General features: G+C 41.3%; 1 protein-coding gene across 2 annotated transcripts in view; it reads right to left on the bottom strand.

Moving 5' to 3' along the window:
• Nucleotides 1-22,026, bottom strand: part of VIL1 (villin 1) — a 68,001-nt gene extending 45,975 nt beyond the window's left edge. The window contains exons 1-2 of one of the 2 annotated variants that reach the window (XM_089520385.1): nt 21,879-22,026; nt 3,147-3,290 (exon numbers count right to left, since the gene is read on the bottom strand). In XM_089520385.1, the coding sequence (XP_089376511.1) occupies nt 3,147-3,274 (128 nt within the window). In that variant the 5' untranslated portion in view covers nt 3,275-3,290; nt 21,879-22,026. The remainder of the gene's footprint in view (nt 1-3,146; nt 3,291-21,878) is intronic. The other variant, XM_089520386.1, reaches the window with a different exon arrangement.
• Between the last annotated feature and the right edge of the window lie 222 nt (nt 22,027-22,248).

The following is a 22,248-nucleotide window of genomic DNA, read 5'->3' as shown; positions in this document are numbered from 1 at the left end:
ACTCTACATGGGGCAACCCTTATACCAAACTCGGAAGCTGCAACTGGTGCAGAACATGGCAGCACGACTGGTCACTGGTGCTTCCAGGACCAGCCATATAACACCCGTGCTTAAAGATCTCCATTGGCTGCCCATTCGCTTCCGAGCGCAATATAAGGCGTTGGTTATCACCTATAAAGCCCTAAATGGCTTGGGCCCAGGATTCCTGGAGGACCGCCTCTCCCCGTACATTCCGCCTCGCACCCTCAGAACATCTGGGCAGCAACTCCTGAAGGTGCCTGGGGCTAGGTTGGCTGCTACTGCCAGAAGATCCTTTTCCACAGCTGCCCCAGCCCTCTGGAATACGTTGCCCACGGAGCTCCGCTCATCTACCACCCTGGCCCAATTTAGGAAGGGCTTAAAAACCTTCCTATTTAATCAGGCATTCCCCGACTAAACATCCTGTGGGCCTCCCTCCTCTCTCGTGGCCGTGAGGTTGGGCTTAGGGGTTTTTCATTGTTTTTAAGGATTATTGTTGTTGTTAATGTGTGTTTTTAATTTTGTATCTTGTTTGCACTTTGGTGCATTTTGTTAGCCGCCCTGATCATTTGGAAGGGCGGGGTATAAATAAAAATTTTATTTATTTTATTTATTTTATTGTTCACACAGTTGTGACTCTCAATTTAAACAAGAGACTGGGACTGTCGAAAAAGCAAGTACCAATGTGTATCCCTCCCTTCACTTTCTCTCTCTCACTCACACACAAAGAGTTCCCACTGACTGATCAAATTTCCAGGTTTTAAGAATGGAGTATTAATCCCACTACCATTTCAAGGCCAATGGATAGGAAAGTTGATATTAGCAAGGAGAGATCACACAGCTGAATGGCAACACTCATACCTTGTAAACATAAGTTATGGCACCACCCATTCAAACTACATCATTAGTAGGGTTGCAAAAGGTCTCTGCCTGAACCCCAGAGAGCTGCTATCATTCAGTACCATACTGGGCAAATACTGACCTGTCAATTTAATATATTTACACTTTCAAAAAATACTATTATTTTTAACTTAAAATGGGGAATTGAAGGGAAAACATTTTTTTATAGGAAAGGATTCTGCCTACCTAATCTAATCCAGAAAATTATATGGAATAATTCTCAGAATAATTATTATTAAGTCAATTTCTTATTGTTCAGTTTATACATTTTCAACTTTGGAGACAAAATGTGGAGATCTGCAAACAAGACTTCCTACATTAAAAAAAAACCCCAGCAGTGAACCATGTGCTCTCCTACTGTTTCAGGCAGGGTCTACAGCACATGGGGAGCAATAGAAATATCTTAAACAACAAAACAAAACCCTCCCTGAAGAAGTTGCTTCAGATGCTGTGGAGGTAGAGTTAATTGGAAAATAGTGTAGTAAAGGTTTACGCTCCCTAGCCTCAGCACTCAACACCTTCAGTTGTCCCCCTGGCCCAAACCTCCATGTCCTCCCAGCTGCTTTCAACACCTTTAGGAATTAGGAGAGGTCTTCTTAATGGGGAGACCTGCAGGGATAGATGAGAATTTTTTTGCAGGTGGATTTTTCTAAATAAATAAATAAATAAATAAATAAATTGCAATATTTTCACATTTCTCCATCTTTGGAGTGGAAAGAGATCTAAAAAAATCTAAACATGGAAATAATACTGATCTTTCTGACCTTTTTAGAAGCGTCACTATTTTTTAAATTTATTGGTAAGAACAGAGTGAAAGCCTTTCAATATGTTCTTTACAAGGGTGCAACCAATCCCTATGTATTAATTTAGAAGAAAGTAATCAAGATGGCAGTGTGGTGTGGTGGCTTGAATGCTGGGCTAGGATTCAGAAAGTCCACAGTTCAAATCTCTATCCATCCATGAAAACCCACTGGGTGGCCTTGGGCAAGTCATGCTCTCTCAGCCTCAGAGGAATGTAATGGTAAACCCCCTCTGAACAAATCTTGCCAAGAAAACCACACAATAGGGTGGCCATAAGTCAGAATTTGCTTGAAGGCACACAATAACAAGCAAGATATACACGGTGATTAAAAAATAATGGTGCAAAACTGAATAAGAATGGTTTTACTTTTGCACGATGCTTTTTGAATTAACCTGCATAATTATTCCACATATATAATCAGTATGAGCATCTTGTTTAGCTTGAGATGGGGGGGGGGGGGGGGAAGTACAAACTTGCATGAAGCACAGGACTCCCCAGCAAGCTTCAGAAAACCTGCAAGAACCTCCACATGTTCTTGTACTGTACAAGGGGTCTGTGGGAAGAGGTAGGCTTGCCACAAGTTTCTGGCAATGAAATTGTGGTTTGGGGAGGCTTCCAAGCACAATCCAGCAATGCAGGGCTGTCAGGAGAATCAGTCATATAGCACAACAACCATAAACACCTGTTGAGTGAATGGCAATAGCAAAAACAGAACCAGATTTCTTCTAACTTTCTCTTGCCTCATTTTAAGCAGAGGGCAGCATGACACACTGGAAGTGGGTCATCCTGGAATTGCACAGAGAGAGCCACTTGGCCATTTCCCTCAACATGAAGCCCTTTCCGACCTGGATTCCCTTTAGCCATGTCTCAGTTTTGAGTGCATTATAATACAGAAAGCTTCTCTTTGCTGTTGCTTCTTGTGAAGAGATTTGCTCTTTGCTCAAACTTTATGGCATACTGTTTGTGCTAAGTCAGCAACTTTCACCAAACAAGCAAGAGTGAGACAGTTATGTGGGGGAAGCAGAACTGGTGGATTCTTTTTTCACACACTTTTGAAAAGCCTCTGTGTGATCCCAAACAGTGCTAAAATCATAAAAAGATGGGTAAATTAAAACTGAAGCATAAACATGTTTGTACTTCACAGAAAAGCTCAAGCTTTGTTTCCTGGCCCTGCCTTCACTGTGAAAAGACCTAGAACTTTCTTCATCCATCTCAGTTTGAAAAAAATCCCAGGAGGTTAAAAAAGGAACCACAGATATTAATTAGAGGAAAAGAAAAGCTTGTTTCTCATCTTAGGTCCAAAGCCAAGACAATTCCAGCACTTAACCCCTGGGCTAGAGCAATGACAAGCACAGGACAGATTGTGCAAGGATATACTCTCCTCACATCAGACAGAGGCAGCTGGTGTCAGGATGAGAAAGCTTACCTTAGTTGTGGAGTCTGCTTGGTGGGCACACGGCACCTTGGAGACGGGCTGTACCTGAATAAAGCAAGCACGGGGGTGACCTTTGTTCCCTCCTTCCCTCGGCACTGAATGCCACCTGCCTTCGCCATATAAGGGCAGACGTGCCTAGGAAGGGAAGAGCCACAGAGTCAGCCAAGGTCCCTTCAACACACACATTGACGCATTGTCCTTGTAAACCAGAGCATTCTCTCAGTGTGTGCTCCTGAGCTGTGCCTTTGGGCAGGAAGGAACCTACCTGTCTTACAGAGGAGGCCTGCACCACCTGTGATCCACCCAGCTCCCATGGAAGCCCACCAACCATGACTCTGGCAATTTCTTCCTATTTTTGGCAGTCCCATGCAGAAAGCAAAAACATGTCTGGTGGTTTGCATTAAACTTGGTAGGTCATCCTCCTAGCTCGTCTTCTTCAGTCTTGGTCCTTATCTCCTTTATATGAATGAAAATTTGGGTCAAGCTCCTCTCTTAAACTGCTGGAGTGCAGCTTCAGTGCACTTGTATGGAGGTCTGAGAACTGAGTGGCAGCAAAATGGAGTAATCCCTGGGGATGAAGTTGCAATCAGTACTTGCTCTGCTTGACAGAACCTTGCTTAAGGAGGTTCTAGTTGCCTCATGATGTGTAACTTCAGAAAAAATAATTATGCTAATGTAAATCACTATTACACCAGGATCATCCCCACAAGTGATTTTGAGACAGATATTAATCTGCATTTAAATACTAAAATGAGTGTGGACAAAAGATGGTCTGTCTTAGATTGGTACATATTCCCAGCTCTTTAACATAGAAACAGCAATAAATTATACTGCTAAAATTAATAAAGATTGGAGTAACCAGGGATCTATTTTTGTACGGAAGGAAGACTCAGTCCAGCTCTGACCCTCAAAACCAGTTCCTGGACTCAGAATTATTTCATTCTAAGGATAATTAGATGTTAAAGGTATGTATATTCCCCGATTAACCTATTTTCTCTGCCACAATGGGATTTTCCCAGAAACCTGTGGTTCAGGAACCGGACTTGTAACCAAAGCCCATGTATATTTTTCAATAACTAAACATAAAATGCAATACATTCAGATGAGGAAAATTACATGCATTTACAAGGAGATCTTTTACCACTTGAGTGAGCACCACGGCAAAAAACATCACAAGAGTATCATGTAGTTTGATTCTAAGTGTATGTCTTTCACAATAAATTATTATTGCTGTGTTCTAGTAACACAAAAACAAACAAAGCCACAAATCAGATCCCACAAGCCTAACATTTTCCCATCCCTGTATTTAAAAACTGTTTCTGGCACTGAATGTATTAAAGGATAATATACTGTATCTGTTTCTCCCCAGTTTTTAAAAAGGTTTGTTATGATTTTAATTACAGTTCTTCAGAACTATACACATTAGTCTATTGCAACATTAAAAACAACACGAAAAGCTTGAAGACCAATGAATTTGTTCTGGCATAAGTTTTTTTATTTATTTATCTGCAGCACATTTCATCAGATGCCTGAAATATTACCATGCATGCAAAGAGGTGGGAATAGGGTTTATAGTCAGAGTGGTCAAAGGAAAATAAAAAGGAGCAAGCGAAACAGCGAAGAGAGCCAGTGTGGTGTTGTGGTTTGAGTATTGGACTATGACTCTGGAGACCAGGGTTTGATTCCCCACTCAGCCATCAATTCCACTGGGTGACCCTGGGCAAGTCACACTCTCTCAGCCTCAGGGGAAGGCAATGGCAAACCTCCTCTGAACAAATCCTGCCAAGAAAACCCTGTGAGAGGGTTGCCATAAGTCAGAAATGACTTGAAGGCACACAACAGCAACAATGACTGGAAGTAGCATTACGAACAGACCCATTCAAAAAATGTTGCCTTCAAGTCATTTCAAACATCCAGATGCTAGGGAGGTCAATTAACACATGTAATGTGATAAGAAAATTTCCTCTTGATTCATCCCACTTGTGCTGACTGGAGCTTTGTGATACACCAATTTCTCTATTTCTAGTATCAACAAACAAACAAACAAGCTTCATTTATATACTGCTTCATATCACCTAAGCAGTGTCTAAGCGGTTTACAACTGTAAGCTAATTTGCCCCCAACAATCTGGGTACTCATTTTAGCGACCTTGGAAGGATGCAAGCCTGAGTCAAGCTTGAGCTCTTTTGCTGGTCTTGAACTCACAACCTTATGGTTTTGAGTGAGTGGCTGCAGTACAGGCATTTAACCACTGCGCCACCAGGGCTCCATGTATCATGTTTTCTATTGCTACAATTGTTTCTACAGATGTGGGAAAATATTAACCAATGATTAATTGTCATGTTACTTTCCAGAAGGGCAGTTGGAGCAATGACCATGGTTCTGATGAGTGGCAGAGAGAGATAATAGGCTAGGTTGGGTGAGAGGAAGAAACAAACTGGAGCAGTGCTGTTCCTGCCCGTTGGCGGAGTGAGGTAGCTGCCTTAGGCATCAGATGGTGACCATCCCTGCTGTCCTTCCGACGGCAGGTAAAGATGTTTTTATGCCGCCAGACATTCACATGACATGGATGCTGCTTTGTTTTTGTTTTAAAGAGTTTTAAATTTTAAAATGTAATAATGTTATTTTTTAAGTGTTTGAATTGTTTTATTGTTTTTAAACTTTGTATTTTTAATGTTTTATACTGTTTTAACTTGGACTGTTTTAGATTTGTTGGCCGCCTTGAGTCCCTTTACTGGGAGGAAGGAAGGCTATAAATAAACAGAACAACAACAACAACAATAATAAATGGTGGGTGGTGTGGAAGGATAGTCATTGCAGTCCCCTGGCTGTTCCTCCCTGTTCCAGAGCTGTGTGGTGCTATCTTATCCTTGCTGCTGTCGTTGTGTGTTTTCAAGTCATTCCTGACTTATGGTGACCCAAGGCGACCCTATCATGGGGTTTCTTGGCAAGATTTGTTCAGAGGAGGTTTGCCACTGCCCTCCCCTGAGGCTCAGAGCATATGACTTGCCCAAGATTTTATCCCTACTAGTGCTGTAATAAGAGTCAACTGATGGTCCAAGTTGGTTTTGGTAAATGGAATTGATGAAGGTATCACCTCAGGCAGCAGAATATATTGGGCTATCCCTAGGATGCACTCTTAACAGATCTCAATTAAACACCAAAGGAATGGGACAAAAGATGTTAACCCAAATTCAGCTCCTTTTTAAAGTCATATTCTAAAGACACTATTAGGATGAAGCAGCATGTCAAAATCCCCTCAGTACAAAGGAGGTGATGTGTGGTGTATTTCTGCCCCTCTGTGGATGCTGGGAGTTGCAATGTGGTGCAATGCAAAAGGGTGAAAGATAGAAGTGGATCAACAGTTTGGAATGGTATTTCCCATCTTCCATACAGAGGAAGTCCCTATAATTGAAGGTGTGTGTGTGTCTTGGGCTCTTTGTGGATGATGGGAGCTGTGGGAATGTGTCATCCAAGATGGTTCACAGTGGAATAGAGTCTGTGAACCTCTGTGCTGCATATAGCACAGCAGGGCAAGCCATAACTGTGGAGGGGCCCTCTTGGAACTATAACACCCATTGTCCACATTCATTGGGGCCACTGACTGAACCAATGGGATCTAGAGTGGAACCAGATGTGATGAAATGTGAATCTTACCCCAAGATAAGCCTCCTTTTAGAGTGAGAAAGAACTGCAGTAGAGGAACTGTGAGATAACGTGAATGTAGTCACCATGGTGATGCATAGTCAGGGAGCCATGGAAATTATAGTAGGACCATATTGTGGCCAAAAAAGTAACTGGAAATACTGTTTTACATTCCTATAGTAGAAAACAACAAATAAAATGAAATGAAATGCTTTTTTAAAAGGAAAAGATAGGAGTAGAACTAGAAAAGAAAGTCAAAAGAAAGACATATTAAGGGTACAGGAGAAGCAGAGTTAAAGCTGTTGATCTGAAAACTCGAAGGACAGCACAAGGTCAAAACAGATCAGCAATAATTTAATGATGAAAAAGCTAAATAATATTTTTGGCACTAATAGAAAAAGAATCAATCTATTCCAGAATTATTAATGTAAAATTACAAATGACACATGTGGATGGGAAGAAATGTGGCTGAGTTTGGAAGGGGAAGGGAAGGCTGCCTATAGTGATAATGATGGATGTGTGCAAAGAAAATAGTTGCACTGCCAACACAACAGGGAAAGAGAACAGAAAGGAAGAGCCACATGAAGAATTTTTAAGTCACCTTTTTTCTTCTGTATCTAAAAGTTTGGCAAAAAGAACTGGGGCTGCATCTGCACTGCAGAAATAATGCAGTTTGACACCACTTTAACTGCTATGGCTCCATGCTATGGACCCTAGGGGTTTGTAGTTTGTTGTTGCACCAGAGCTCTCTGACAGAGAAGGCTAAATATCTCATATAACTACAATTCCCAGATTTCTATAGTATGAAGCCACAGCAGCTAAAGTGGTGTCAAATTGCATTATTTCTGCAGTGTGGATGCAACCTGCAATTTGTAATGGATCATAGTGTAAGTTGTCCTTTATATCTTTGTAAACTCTTGGAGATAGGCCTTTATTGTCCTACAGACAGCTTCCAAATCTTAAACTATTCACAACAGGATATATAACAGAAATAATCCAGTTTGAGACTGTTTTAACTGCCCTGTCTCAGTGCTAGGAAATTGTAGTTTGTTGTGGCACCAGAGTTCTCTGACAGAGAAGGCTAAATGTCTCACAAGACTACAGTTCACAGAATTCCCTAGCACTGAGTCAGGACAGTTAAAGAGGTTTCAAACTAGATTATTTCTGCAGTGTGTTTTCGACCTTGGATGATAATACAGGTTAAAGACCCTGCCACAAACCCAGAAACCAACTCTGTCCCCACATCTCTGAGAACAATATTACGGGGGCCAATAACACCCACAACATCAGAAGTGCTTTTCTTCTAGTGTGTAAGCTCATGCATAAAGCTCATGCAAAAATTCAAACCAGTTAGTCTTAAAGGTGCTGCCACATTTCTTTTCCCTTTCCTCCCTTTTCTCCACCTCCCTTCCTCCTTTTCATTCTGTAGTACCTCTCCTTGTGTCACATGGATTTATACAGCTTGGTCTGTCACAGGCTGATAGATAACTGTTGCATGCCCTCATTTGTTCCAGTATGTGAAAACTGTGTATGAAGGGGAGGGGGGGAGGAGCGTAGAAATTAGACTTTGTTACCTCTTCCACCCCTCAATTCTATATATTTATATTTTTCATTTTGCACAATTGGCATTCATGAATGGATAAAACCATCCTCCCTCTGTAAGTGTAGCCAAGTTCCACTTTTCTCCAGAAACCAAGTAGAATTCCATGGTACAGTTCTTACTGGACTGTTCCACTTCAGACTGCAGGTGAGGAATCTATCCTTTGCAAATTAATATATAGCAAAGAGGCCCAGCCAACTTTTTTCTAGTGGCCTGCTTCTCTATTTGCACAGAGATGTTTTTCTTTTTTAATGAAGCAGAATTCAAATATGAAATCTGCTAAGATGTGAGATTGTGCTCTGTGCCATAGTACTGATACATGTATATTGGAAGGAACATCTTCCATTTTTCTCTCATTTAGCTTTTAATGCTCCATCCAAATCATCGTAGGGTTCTCCTATGTCATGTGCTTGACAAACTGTCAGTGACCCTTATGAAGGCTGAAGGGCTTTGGCTTTTCTGCATTTTTCGCTTTATGACTGTGGGGAAAGGCTCAGTTTATCTTATCTCTACTGTTGAGCTAGCAAAAATAAATCTCTGGCAAATACAATTCCTTACACCCACTCACTCCTGTTACCCATTGACACTGTGCTAGCAGGAAGGATGCTTGCTTGCTTGCTTTAAAGCAGAAAATAATGACATTACTAGAAACTCTAGTAAATGAGTAGATAATCTCCTCCCAGTGGGAAGCCATGGATAAATCAGAGAATGGCCCCTGATATCGTTCTGAACCTAGTTCTTTGGCAGATGAGCCTTCTAGAGGAACACCTATTTGCACAATGCCCCACCCAGTGCAATGGTCACAGACTCTTGTAAGCAAGAGTGAATCCTAACATCTGGTGCATGCCTTCATGAGCCCACAATCTCTAACGCACATAACACCTGCCCAGGCCATAGCTTTGTATGATGTGTCACAACCCATAGTGATAAATTACAGAAACTTACACATATGCCAAACCACATGTTTTGTTGTTGTTGTGTGCCTTTAAGGCAGCATCAGCACTGCAGACATAATTCAGTCTGACACCACTTTAATTGCCATGGCTCCAAGCTATGCAATTCTGGGAAATGCATTTTGTTGTGCCACCAGAGCTCTCTGACAGAGAAGGCTAAATATCTCACAAAACTACAGTTCCCAGAATTCCGTAGCATTGAGGCAGGACAGTTATAGTGGTGTCAAACTGGATTGTTTTTGCAGTGTGGATACAGCCCAAGTAGTTTTGGACTTATGGCAACCCTAAGGTGACCCTGTCATGGGGTTTTCTTGAGCTGAGAGTGTGTGATGTGCCCAAAGTCAACCAATGGGTTTCCATGACCAAGCTGGGAATTGGACCCCAATCTTCAGAGTTGTAATCTGATGCTCAAACCACTACACCACACTGGCTCTTTTGTGGAGACGACATGATTACACTCTTTAAATGCCTCAAGAGAGGTGTGCATTTGTTCTCTGCTGCCCCAGAGAGAAGGGCCAGATCTAATGGTTTGAAGTTACTGGAGAGGAATATTAGAAGGAATTTCTTGACAGTGAAAGTGGTTTGGCAATGGAACTGATTGCCTAGAGGGCTGGTGGGACTTACTCTCCTCACCCCATAGCTACACCCCTGGGAACAGGGAAGCCTCCATAAACTAACATTTTTCAAGCACATGTACTCTTCCTGTTATCTCTATCATATCAACAACTGCAAAAGTTACACATTAGACAGCAAAGAAATCTATTTATGCATGACACTTAAACTATATGAAGCTTAAATTTTTCATTTTCTTTCTTTGCAGTGTACATTCCCTGTGGATTTTGTGAAGGAAAGATTAAAAGAGGAGAGCCATTATGAAAATCATTTTTTTTAGTGATTAGCCTCATTTTATGTTGATTTCCCAAAAATCACATGTATGCACTGCACATAGCATGCAAAAAGGAACTCTGCTGTAGTTTTATTACACACTCCCTACAAGGAGTGTGCAGGAATAGTTCAGAGATGAAGATGCCAGCCACAGATGCTGGTGAAACATCAGAAATAAACTCTTTTAGAACATGGCCTCATACCCTGAAAAACCCACAAAAAACTATGGATGCCAGCCATGAAAGCCTTCGACTTTACTTTATACAGAGGGTTAAAATGAAACTTGTCCATCTGTAACTGCACTGGGATAAGGATACCCATTTGAATATTTTGGTTGACTGAAGATCTGAATCCAAGATAAACAGCATGATGTAGTGGATGGGAACCAGCGTGATGTAATGGTTTGAGCATTGGACTAGGACTCTGGAGATCACTGTTCAAATCCCAGCTCAGCCTTGCAAGTCCACTGGGTGACCTTGGGCAAGTCACACTCTCTCAGCCTGAGGGGATGGCATCAGCAACCCCCTTCTGAAAAAACTTGCCAAGAAAACACCATGATAGGTTTGCCATAGGGTCACTATAAGTTGGACATAACTTGAAGGCACACAACAACAACAACATTAAGCTACATCACTCTGGCTCACTGAATGTTATACTATATGAACAAAAGTTCTTAGATGCCTTATGAGAACTGCTAGGATTCCATGATAATAGGTATAGCCTAACTTTGGGAATAAGAATCTGCAGCCCTCCAGATGTTGCTAGACAACTCCCAGCATTTCTCACCATTGGACATGCTGGCTCAGGTTGCTGGAAGGTGCAGTCCAACATCTGGAGGGCCATGTGATTACCATCACATCTGGAGGGCATGTGATGCCTATCACAGACTTAGTGCTGATTAGAGGACATTTATAGAAGGATCTTGGTTAAGAGAACACCAATGGCTTTTAAGGAGCGGCAAGGTCAATATTCCCAGCAGCTTATTTAAATATTAATCAGCTGTTTCCTCCTTTTCTGACTTTTATGGCTCTAGGAAAAACAAACAGCACATTGGGAAGAGAAATCATTTATTATGTCAAATCTGCCCTTGGCCTATGGACTTTCTATCATCTTGTGCAACTCTTGGAGGGAAGACTTAATGCATAAAAATACATTTATCAGCCATGCAGGCTAGTATTAAGTTGGGCACCTTGCCCAGTACATAAACCTAATGTAAAAGACTCATCACACTTCTACCTCCCCTCCTCAACTCTTTCATCTTCTTCAGGACTTCTAAATGGGGTGAAAAACAAAGTCAAGACACTTGGATCCCTTTGTATCCACTCACTTGGCTTAGAAAACCTGCAACCCTCATAATAGTGTTGGGACTTCTGTTCCCATCAGTCTCAACCAGGATGACTAGTGATGCCAAATCACATGTTTGTGATTGTCAAAGAGATTGACCTGTTCTTCTGTTTCCATGTGCCCATAGGTACTTGAGGCTTGAATACTACACACCTGAGAAAGTGAACTGTAATCTATGAAAGCTCATGTTTAAATGAACCGATTAATCCCAAAGGTGACACAAGGTTCCTTGTCCCCCTTTCCTCCCCTTCTTTCTGTGTTTGTGTTGTAAACATAAGCACAACATCGGTTTTTATATATTATGGAGATTACTTTTATGATATTGAGTACTGCGGGCACACCCTCAACATAACCAATTTTTATCAGCCTCTAGACTTCCCTAGGCATCTTGGGTGCTCTGTGAATAGAATATTGGCCTGGACAGGTCTTTGGTTTGATCCAACAGGGCTCTTTTTATGCTCTAAATATATGGCAGGTAATGGCCAATATTGAATCACCTTGGGCAAGTCATATACTCTCAGCCTCAAGGGAAGGCAAGCTTCCTCTGAACAAATCTTGCCAAGAAAACCTCATGATAGGTTTGCTTTAGGGTCACCATAAATTAGAAATGACTTGAAGGTACACAGCAATAATAACAACAGCCGATAAAAGAGAAACAGCACAATTGGAGCTAATCCACAAACTATAGTCCCCCAGCAATGGATGGAACAAAGGCCCAGTACAGACTTCCTCTTTGTGGCACCCTGGTGATGTGCTAGGGTTGCCTGGGGGCAGAGCAACCGCATGCCCCGCAACCTTAGCACGTGGCCAGGGCATCACTGTTGTGCAGTGCCATACAGACGGTGCACGTAGCAATAACATTGCAGCTGCACCACATCCAAACAGCGCAGCGCAGCTATGATGTCATTGTGCTGTCTCCGGTGCTTTCCTACGGTGCAAAAAGGAGCTGCTTCTGCACACTCCTTTTTTGGTGTGCAGTGGTACCATGCAATTTGGTTGCTGTGGTACACCTACACAGCAATGAGAGGCGGCTCCTGGCCACCTTTTGCTGGCGCTGTGTAGCACACCAAAGATAATGGTTTCCTGGCACACTATACACATTTCAACACTACCTGACCCCATCCTCATGGGGGCATACTACACTCTTCTATTCTCGTCACCACAGACTAATTCCGTTGTCAAACTAGATTTGCCACTTTATTTCCATGCACATATGCTGGTTTACAATGCTTTTGTTCACAAACCACCACGGTTAAAACTGGGCTTGCCACTTCATTTCCATACACAAAGGATTTTGAATTCAAATTAACATTCTCACACACCTATGGCATATATCTGTCCCTGGCTTACCACTCCACCGAATGCATCTGAGGAAGTAGATGTAAGTCTACAAAGCTCATGCTGCCAACTTCTTTCTCAAAAGTGCTACAGGATCTCTCTACATACTGATTCTACAGACTAACATGGCTATGTTTTTGAACAGCCAATATAGTTTGTTCCTTGTTAAAAGGAAATTCTGTGGCACTTTTGATACTAAGTGAGACTAACTAAATTAAGTTTTTTGGATTCGTCTCCTTCATCATTTTTGTGTCTATTCATCCCCAGTACATGCATTTGTATGCTTTTTTTTGACTGGAGAATGCTTTTGCAAAGTTAGTTCCATGTTAAAATTCAATTTAGTATGTCCATAGGTATACAGTGTACAGTGGGACTCTCCACTGCATTCATAAGGCTACTGGCAAAAGGTTTGCTTAATTTGGGGATTTACTTCTTTCTATCCTGGAGAATCTCCACTGGTTGGCAGGTGGACATCACTGCAGACAAGTCATGCCGTTATTTGGTAGGGAAGAGGGAGAATTCATTTTCTTTGCTCTTCAGTGCAGTTTATCAGACAAGGAAAATTGGAAGTATAATCCAATGGCAATCTGAACACAATCATGGGGTTTAACATTATTGCGTGATAGCCTACTACACACAAATTAGGGCAATGGGAAGTCAGTCTGAGCTCAATCATGGGGTTTCACGTTATTGTGTGATAGACTACCACACGCAAATTCAGGCAATGGCATGCTATTTTCAGGCAATGGGAAGCCAATTCGAACGCAATTTGCATTCACGTAAATTCGCTGAAGTAGCGAATTCATGTGAATGCGTTCTGACTCCACTTTCTTTTCATTCGAAATTAAGAGAAATTCCTCACGTGTGATAAAGTCCAGTGTGAACTTGCCTAATTTTGCCATATTGACCCATTACACAAACTGAAATACAGTTACTCTTGAAACTGGCTCTTCTTTAAATTTTGTGATGTGGTTCTTCAGCAAGAAATGTATAGAAATACATACATTAGGAACAAATGTACAAAAATAATTTGTACATTTTGATGAAAATAACATTAAAATGTATAATGTCAGGACAATGTACTGGAAGGGGGGAATGGGTGTTGGGCCAGATTTCAGTGGAGTGGCTCTCAGGTTTTGGAGCTTATTCAAAGGAAGCTAGATTGTTTGCCAGTGGAAGGACAAAAAAGAGCGGCCAATTCTTCTACTCCAGCAGGCTTGTGTCAATTAGCACATAGTTTTAGGGATGGTTTATTTTTAATAGACTTGCTTTTCAATTATTTTAATGAATTTTTAAAAAATGTCATTAGATCATTACATTTTACAATAGGCCAAGTTTAATGAAATTTAAACTATGATAAGCTTTTCTAAGTTTTCATATACATTTGTTTTTAATCTGTATCTGTTTTAGTCTTTTTTAAACAAAAACTTATTGAATTAGTCTACTGACCATTTCAACAAACTTTATCTGTTTTATTCTTGTAAGCTGTCCTGAGTTCTAGCTCTGTGTGAAAAGGCAGAATATAAGAAAAATAAATTAACATGACCATATTTCTCATAATAATAATAGTAATAATTACAATTATAATATCATCAGATAATAAAAATCATACATTTGCTATCTGCATATGGTTATCATGCAGTAGTCTAGAAGTACAGAAAAACCATAATCACAAATAGTATCTCATTCTCATGGGAATGCAATATATCTTTTTATGGAAATGATCATATCAGCCCATAACCTGATAACTTATCATGTCGTGAGAGTTCAGCTGTAAATTGCCTCTTTTATGCTATTGTTGTTATCCCACTGTAAAACAATAAATTCCAAAGTTGCATTGTGTTTGATGGTAGAAAACATTTTGTAATTTTAACATTGCTGCACATTAACTTCATGGCTTGTACTTTCTTAATTCAGCTCATGGCTTCAGACCTTGCAAATATTCTTGCTTTGACTGGTTCTCTACTCCCAGAATCAGCACTTATCACCTATCCCTAACTATGGCCCTGTACAGACAGGCCAAAATAAGGCTGCTTTGGGTCACTTTGGAGGTATGCTTTTTAAATGATGCATGCGTACTATGAGTCCATAAGCTATGCCAAAGCCACGCTCCAGTCCTAAGGACTGGAGTGTGGCTTTGGTGCGTCTTCCAGAGTACGTGGCAACAGGGGAGAAGCAGTGACAAAAAGTATTCATATTTGAAACCCTGCTTTTGTGAGTTTTGGCAGGATTTGGCTGGCAAGTTGGAGTGAGCTCCTACTCCTGTTTTCTTTCATCAGATAGGCCAGGAGAAGAGGTAGCAGAAAAAAACAATGTTTGTGTGTGGGGAAGCTTTGTGGGGAAGGTATATCTCTGGGAGAGAAGTATCTAGGCTTGATTTTTTGAAAAAGTCACTTCTTCAGATTGAGAGTCTTTCTTGCTGAGGAGAAAAGTAGGAAAATGGTTGCACCTCTCTCTGTCCTGGCAAAGAAAAATTATTACCAATTTTGAAGTTATGTAAATCATCTGTGGTCAGAAGAAAGCTGGGAAGAAGCTTCGCCCTTTGCACCCAGTCCCCTTGGGAGCAGCAGCTGAGCAGTTAGTCAAGTAGCAACTGAGAAGCCTCTTAGATGCTGCTCAGCAGGTGCTTGGTTGCTGCTTTCAGGGGGACTGAATGCCTGGTCACTGCTCAACTAGTTGCTTGGTTGCTGCTCCCTTTGCACCTGGTCACCCAGGGAGCAGCAACTGAGTAGCTGGTCAGGAGCTAGCCTTCCTTGTGTAAGTAAGTCTGGCACAAGCAAGAAGGAGGAGGAGTCCTAGGCTGCCACTGCTGCTGTATTCAGATGAGAGGAGGAGGAGGAGGAGCAAGAGGAAGCAGTGGCGGTTGGTGTGACTGAGGTAGATGCCGCTGGCTGGCTGCTGCACAAACAGTAGACCTAATAGCAAGAAATAGGCATTGTGTGGCACTAGTGTTGTCGCCAAAGAGCAAAGGGGGTGGTAGCCCAAAAAAGTTTGGGGATCACTTCTTTAGGTCTTATCCTCTGAAGCAGCAGAAAACCAGCTGAATTCCATTTCCACCTGACTGATCTTCGGATATCGAATGAAGGCTGTCATGCCACTTCTAAATCTTCTCTTTTCCAGGCCAAACACACCCAAATTAATCAACGATTCCTTATAGGATTTGATTTCTATGGCTTTTACCATCTTGGACATGTTTCATTTGTTGACATCCTTGTTACACTTTGGTGCCCAGAACTGGTCACAGTATTCTAGATAAAGTCTAACTAGACCAAAATAGAGGAGTGACATTTCTTTCCTATATCTATAAACTATACTTCAGTGCAGCCTAAATCTTTGTTTAACTTGTTCCTGTTGCATCACACTGCTGCTGTCTCATGTCTAGCTCATAGTCTACTATGACCCATAGATCCTTCTCACATATATGGCTTTCAAGTCAGGTATCACTCATCCTGCATTTGTACATATGATATTTCCTTAATAAACGAATGTATTTATCCCTGCAAAAATTACTGTTTTGGCCCATTTCTGTTAAGGTCATCTTGAACCCTGATTCTGTCTTCTGAGGAATTAGCTTCTCCTTCTAATTTGGTATCACCTGCTGATTAGATGAACATGCCTTATATTCCTTCATCCATGCCACTGATAACAATGTTTGACAACCCCAATAGCTTTTGACCATCAACAAGCATATGGAGACCAGTCTCCTTTTCTGCTGATGTACAATACAAGCTTTTCAGTATCTATTTCTACTTCCAGGATGATAAGGAACCATATGAGAATGCTCTGGGGTCAGTCCATTAATCACTTGCAAATTCACCCCAAAACAGCCCAGTGTTTCTCTGATGTGGAGGATAGGAAATTATTTTTTCCAGTCTGCTAGGGACCAGTACCACATTTTTACTCATTATCTAGAATTGTGTTTCCCAGAAACTCCAGAAGGACCAGCAGCCAATGGGTCATGGGCTGGATCTGCTTCCATGGACCAACACTTTCAGTAGCACTGCCCTAACCCACATCTGAAAAGTAATCAAAGCACTCTCTTTTGTGTTCTCTCTTCTAGAACCTTTCCTGGTATCAAAATCAAATTAATTGATTGACAGTTGCCTGGGTAATTTTTCATTCACATTTGAAAATGGGGAAAAGTTTGCTTGTCTCCTTCTTCAACAATTTTTGGTATTGTAGACTGAGTTCTCTGAGATTACAACTGCAGCTTTGTTTAGTGCAGTGGACCCTTTTTATACGCTGGGGTTTGGTTCCAGGATCCCCTGTGTATAACAAAATCTGTATATGCTCAAGTCTCATTAAATATAATGACATAGCAAAATGGTGTCCCTTATAACAAATGGAAAATCCAGGTTTGATATTTTGAAATTTATACTTTTAAAAAATATTTTCAAACCATGGATGCTTGAATCTGTGTATAAAAAATCCTTGTATAAGAAAGGCCAACTGTATCTTTAGATGCTGTTCGCCTGACCTTGTAGATCTGAATCATTTAAAGCCGCTAGGTATTCATGTACTACCTTTTTAACTATGTTTGGCTACATTAGTTTCACTGCATCATTTCTTCTATTTGCACCCATTTCAGCACTGTCTTCATTTTGGACAGAGTCAGAGGTCCATGTTGCGCAATTCTACTTTCTCTCTTACAATTTCCCCATCTCTTCCAGGAAACAGACCTCCCACTTCCTCCTCTTCCTTGCTCCAAACTTTTTTTTTTAAACATTTTCTATTAATTTTAATCTCTTTTACAAGCCTGGATTAATTCTGAGTCTTAGACCTTCTCTATAGAAATATTGGGTACTCAGTTGTACTCTTCTTTGTGATTTACCCCCTTTCCCATTTCTTTTACATTCTTATGTATATGCCTCTTTAAACTTTAATTCATTGTAATTGTGCCTTCAGTATTTCACTTTTTAGAAACTCCCATCCATCATGATCTCTCTTTTTTTCAGTATTTATGAACATGGGATCTCACCCAATATTTCCTTAAGTTTATTGACACGAGCTTTCTATAAAAAGTCCAGACTGTGTATCTGGCTACACTCAGCTCCCCCCCCACACACACACACTTTTTTTGTATCCCTTCCAACCAAATTTTGCACCCTTTCTATGTTGTTCACAAGTTTTTCCTTTGGTAAGCATCAAGTCCAGGAGAATCAATTTCCCAGTCACTTCTTCCATCTTTTAGAAATTGAAATTGTCAGCAAAAGATTTGTTGGGCTTTATATTCACGGCAGGGTCTGAACAGATATCAGTGTAGCTGATGCCTCGCTCTCACTATTTAATGTTTGAACACCAGTTCTAGGGAATATCATCCAAGTCTTCAGTCTAGTTCAGAGTTTTATTGTAGGCCATCATAGTGATTTCACTCTTGTTCCCATCTCCTAATTTTTGCCCAAATGCTTTCATCTTTCTTTCATACACACGTTTTCACAGAGATCAGAAGGAAGAGGTTATAGCCAGTGGGGCTGATGACTCTTTTGTGTCTTGGGTCCTTGCACCATGAAGAGAACATACCTCAGGAGACATCCTGCCAGTTTTCCATAAAGCAAGCTACAGGAAAAGTGATTCCACCTCAACATTAGGAAGAACTTCCTGACAGTAAGGGCTGTTTGACAGTGGAACAAACTCCCTTGGAGTGTAGTGGAGTCTCCTTCCTTGGAGGTCTTTAAGCAGAGGCTAGATGGCCATCTGCTGGGGATGCTTTGATTTGGATTTCCTGCATTGCAGGGGGTTGGACTGGATGGCCCGTGCGGTCTCTTCCAACTCTATGATTCTATGATTCTATGATTCTGTCTTCTTCAGTGGAGAGTCACTTACAGCCACCACATTTCTTCTCCTCATCTTCTAGGAAGTCTTAGGAGTCCTTCCACCCACAGAGTTTAAGGCCCTAAGGCCACTCCATGCTCTCTGAGGACCATGTCTGGTGTCCCTATGGCCCAGAATCACAAAGAGAGGGCCTTGTGTAGCTCTTAAACTCAGCTGTGTATCTCTAATGACAGCATGATACCTGACAGTTTTGTTCTATGGAACAATCTGAGGTATACACATTCCAAGACCCACTGTAACATTGTAGAAAATACTGTGGCATCAATCTTAATAAAATATAATAATAATAATAATAATAATAATAATAATAATAATAATAATAATAATATCCCGCCCCTTTGAGGTCAATCGGGGTGGCTAACAATAATAAAATACAATATATACAAAAACTTCCCTCTCCTCCCCCTTAAAAAGTTATTAAATCACTTATAATTAAAAGCAACAAATTAAACAACATAACACATACACACCATTACAAAACAGACAAAAACAAAACAGCAAACTGTGGCAGCAATCCACTCAAATTTCCAGAGAGGACCTGCTTTATTAGTACACTGGAAATATCACATCAAAAGATCTGTTTCTCCTTGTGTTTTCTCCAATCAGCTATGCCTGTTACCTCTCTTTCCTGGCAGCCTTTCCTACTGTGAGTCATCTTTCCTAATAAACACTCCCACAGCAATGGGTTTGGTGTAATCCTGTTTTTAATTCTCTCTCTCCTTTAAGAAAGTTTTCAATACCTGTTATTATTCCACATGGTCTAGCTGTTCCTATTTCCTGCTAGCTGTCCTTGGTAAATTCCTGCATAGCAAAACAGAGGTGAGGGCCTTATATCATAGAATCATGGAGTTGGAAGGTCACCACAATCTGGGCCATAGGGACACCATCCAATCTAAACTCCTGCCATGCAGAAATTAAAGCACTCCTGAGAGATGGCCATCCAGCCTCTGTTTAAAAACCTCCAAAGAAAGCAGTTCCACCACTTTCCAAGGTACTCTCCAAGGTTCCACTGTCACACAGCTCTTACTGTGAGGAAGTTCTTCCCAATGTTTGGATGGAATCTCTTTTTCTGTAGCTTGAATCTATTGCTCAATGGCTTAGTCTCTACAGCCAGGGATGAAGCTAAAGGGGGGGGGGGGGTCCATGGGGTCCAGACCCCCCCTCCATTAGATAAAATGAATGGTGTGTGCTGCTGCGCCACCGCACCCAAGCCCCATTATAATGGTGGCACTTAGTCTAGACCCCCCCCCCTTCCCAAAATCCTGGCTACATCCCTGCTACAGCAGCAGAAAATAAGTTTGTTCCATCCTCAATATGACATCCCTTCAAATATTTAAACATGGCTATCATGGGTATGTTTAGTCTCTTCCCCAGACTAAACATATCCAGCTCCCTAAGCAACTCCTCATAGGAAATGAGACCTTTCACCATTTTGGTCACCCTCCTCTGGTCATGCTCAAGCTTTTCAACATTCTTTTTGAACAGCGGTGCCCAGAACTGAACACAATATTCCAGGTGAGGTCTGACCAAAGCAAAATAGAGTACTATTATTTCCCTCGATCTAGACATTATACTTCTATTGATGCAGCCTAGAATTGCATTGGCTTTCTTAGCTGCTCCATCACATTGCTGACTTATGTTCAGCTTGTGGTCCTCTTAAGACTCCTAGGCCCCTTTCACATTAACTGCCAACAAGCCACCAAGAAAACCTCTTGATAAGTTCACCTCAGGGTTCCCATAAGTCGGAAACGACTTGAAAGCATACAACAACAAACAGGCACACTTCAGTTAACATAGCCTCTGACAAAGAAGCTTCCTTTTACAAAGGCTCTTTATGCCTGTTCAGCCTTCCTTTCCCCCATCATCACTAGCATTGGAAGCATGTTGAAGGAGAGCTGGAGAAACAGATTTTCAGCGCTAGATTGCAGAAGTATGTCTGGAGTAAACAAATGGGAGAAAGTGGGATTTTAGTTTAGCCCAATGGTTCTCAAACTGTGAGGCAGGACACCCAGGTGGAGCATGAGAGTTGCTGGGAGGGGTGGGTGGGATGATGACTTCTCCTCATCTCAAACCTTTTCTGTCCTGGAGGGAAAAGAGGAAGACAAGACACTTGGAGCCTTCAGTTGAGGGAGGAGGGGAGAGAAACCTATTTCCTTATAAAATGTTAAAATATGAACCTACATGAATGTGTGAATGAAAATATGCTAAACAAAATATTTTTATTCATATACTGCATCAAGGGAGGGTACAACGTCTGGATGTAGATATAAAGGGAGTCACAAGTTTAAAAAGTTTGAGAACCACTGCTCTAGTCAGTCCTACTGCAGGTGTGTGTGCCGGCCTACAACAGGGAAGGTAAACAGCAGCTCCTTCTGGAACACCTGAGCATGTATGAAATGCAAAAGGGGGTGAACAGATAAGCCTGCCTTATCAGCTCCTCCCAGTATTTTTTTTAAGAGCATAAGTCATTAGAAAGGGAAGACAGAAGCTCATAAGACATAAGTCATAAGAAAGGTATATTCTGGTGAAAGAAAAAACTGTCTTGGATGCATTTAGGAAGAAGCTTTCAAGTGGTCTCTAGAAGGTTGACAATATTTTTGTTTACTTATACAAGGCTTATTTGACTTGGTTGTTTCATTTTAAATGTGCATATTGTTAGTTTGGATAAAAGGTTTGCTGAAATGTATTGAAGCACTCTTCCTTTTTGATGCGTAGGAACCTATCCATATTTTTTTCCATGTTACTTTTGCCTCCAGTAGCAAAGTTTCTGTTAAAGAAATAATGCCAAGGATCACATCTACTTGGTTAACTAAGGTATAACTATATCAAATTTATATCAAGTGCCAATTGTATACTCTGGAATTTGCCAACTAAAAGGAGAACAAAACAGGATTGCCTGCTTTTGCATTTGTAACTACAGCTTGGTCTGACAAAATCAGCAGGTGATACCTTGTGTCCTTCAACAGCACTGAGATGGACTTCATCCATTTTCTAAAGTCTACACCCCAAGCAGTTCTTAGAGACATACCTACAGAGGTCAGTTGAAAAGATGGCATCCACACTTGCCCCACCACCTGCCATTCCAGGTAATGATCCCATCAAGGCAACAACAACTTCATAACTTACCTGGTGCAGCTTGATGTCAAGAGTAGTTTTAATACCCTCAAATATGTGCTCGTTTCTGTAGTTTGTTGCAGGTTGTTGTTGCTATGCTTTAGTCTCGGGGAGAGAATCAAAGCAGTTGCAAGCAAGGGAGGGGGACAGAGCTAGCTGCCCAGGCTTGGATTATTTCTGCTCCACTAGACTGCCAGCTAACCCAGCCCCTAATGAGCTGAATTCCAGCAAATACTTTCTAAAAGGCAGTGGGGTGGTGACTAGGGAAGACAGAAGCTCATTAATGGTGGTGATGGTGGGGAATAACAACAAAGGACAAGGCAAGCATAACCAGGAGGAACAGAGCCAGTTGAGAGAGTGAGGAACAAACAAACAAGAAGAA

This window comes from Sceloporus occidentalis, unplaced genomic scaffold (assembly GCF_023333645.1).
Source record: "Sceloporus occidentalis isolate IW3139 unplaced genomic scaffold, rSceOcc1.0.p SCAF_4, whole genome shotgun sequence".
NCBI lineage: Eukaryota > Metazoa > Chordata > Lepidosauria > Squamata > Phrynosomatidae > Sceloporus > Sceloporus occidentalis.
Note: the sequence above shows the minus strand (reverse complement) of the source record. Positions and strands in the feature narration are given on the sequence as shown.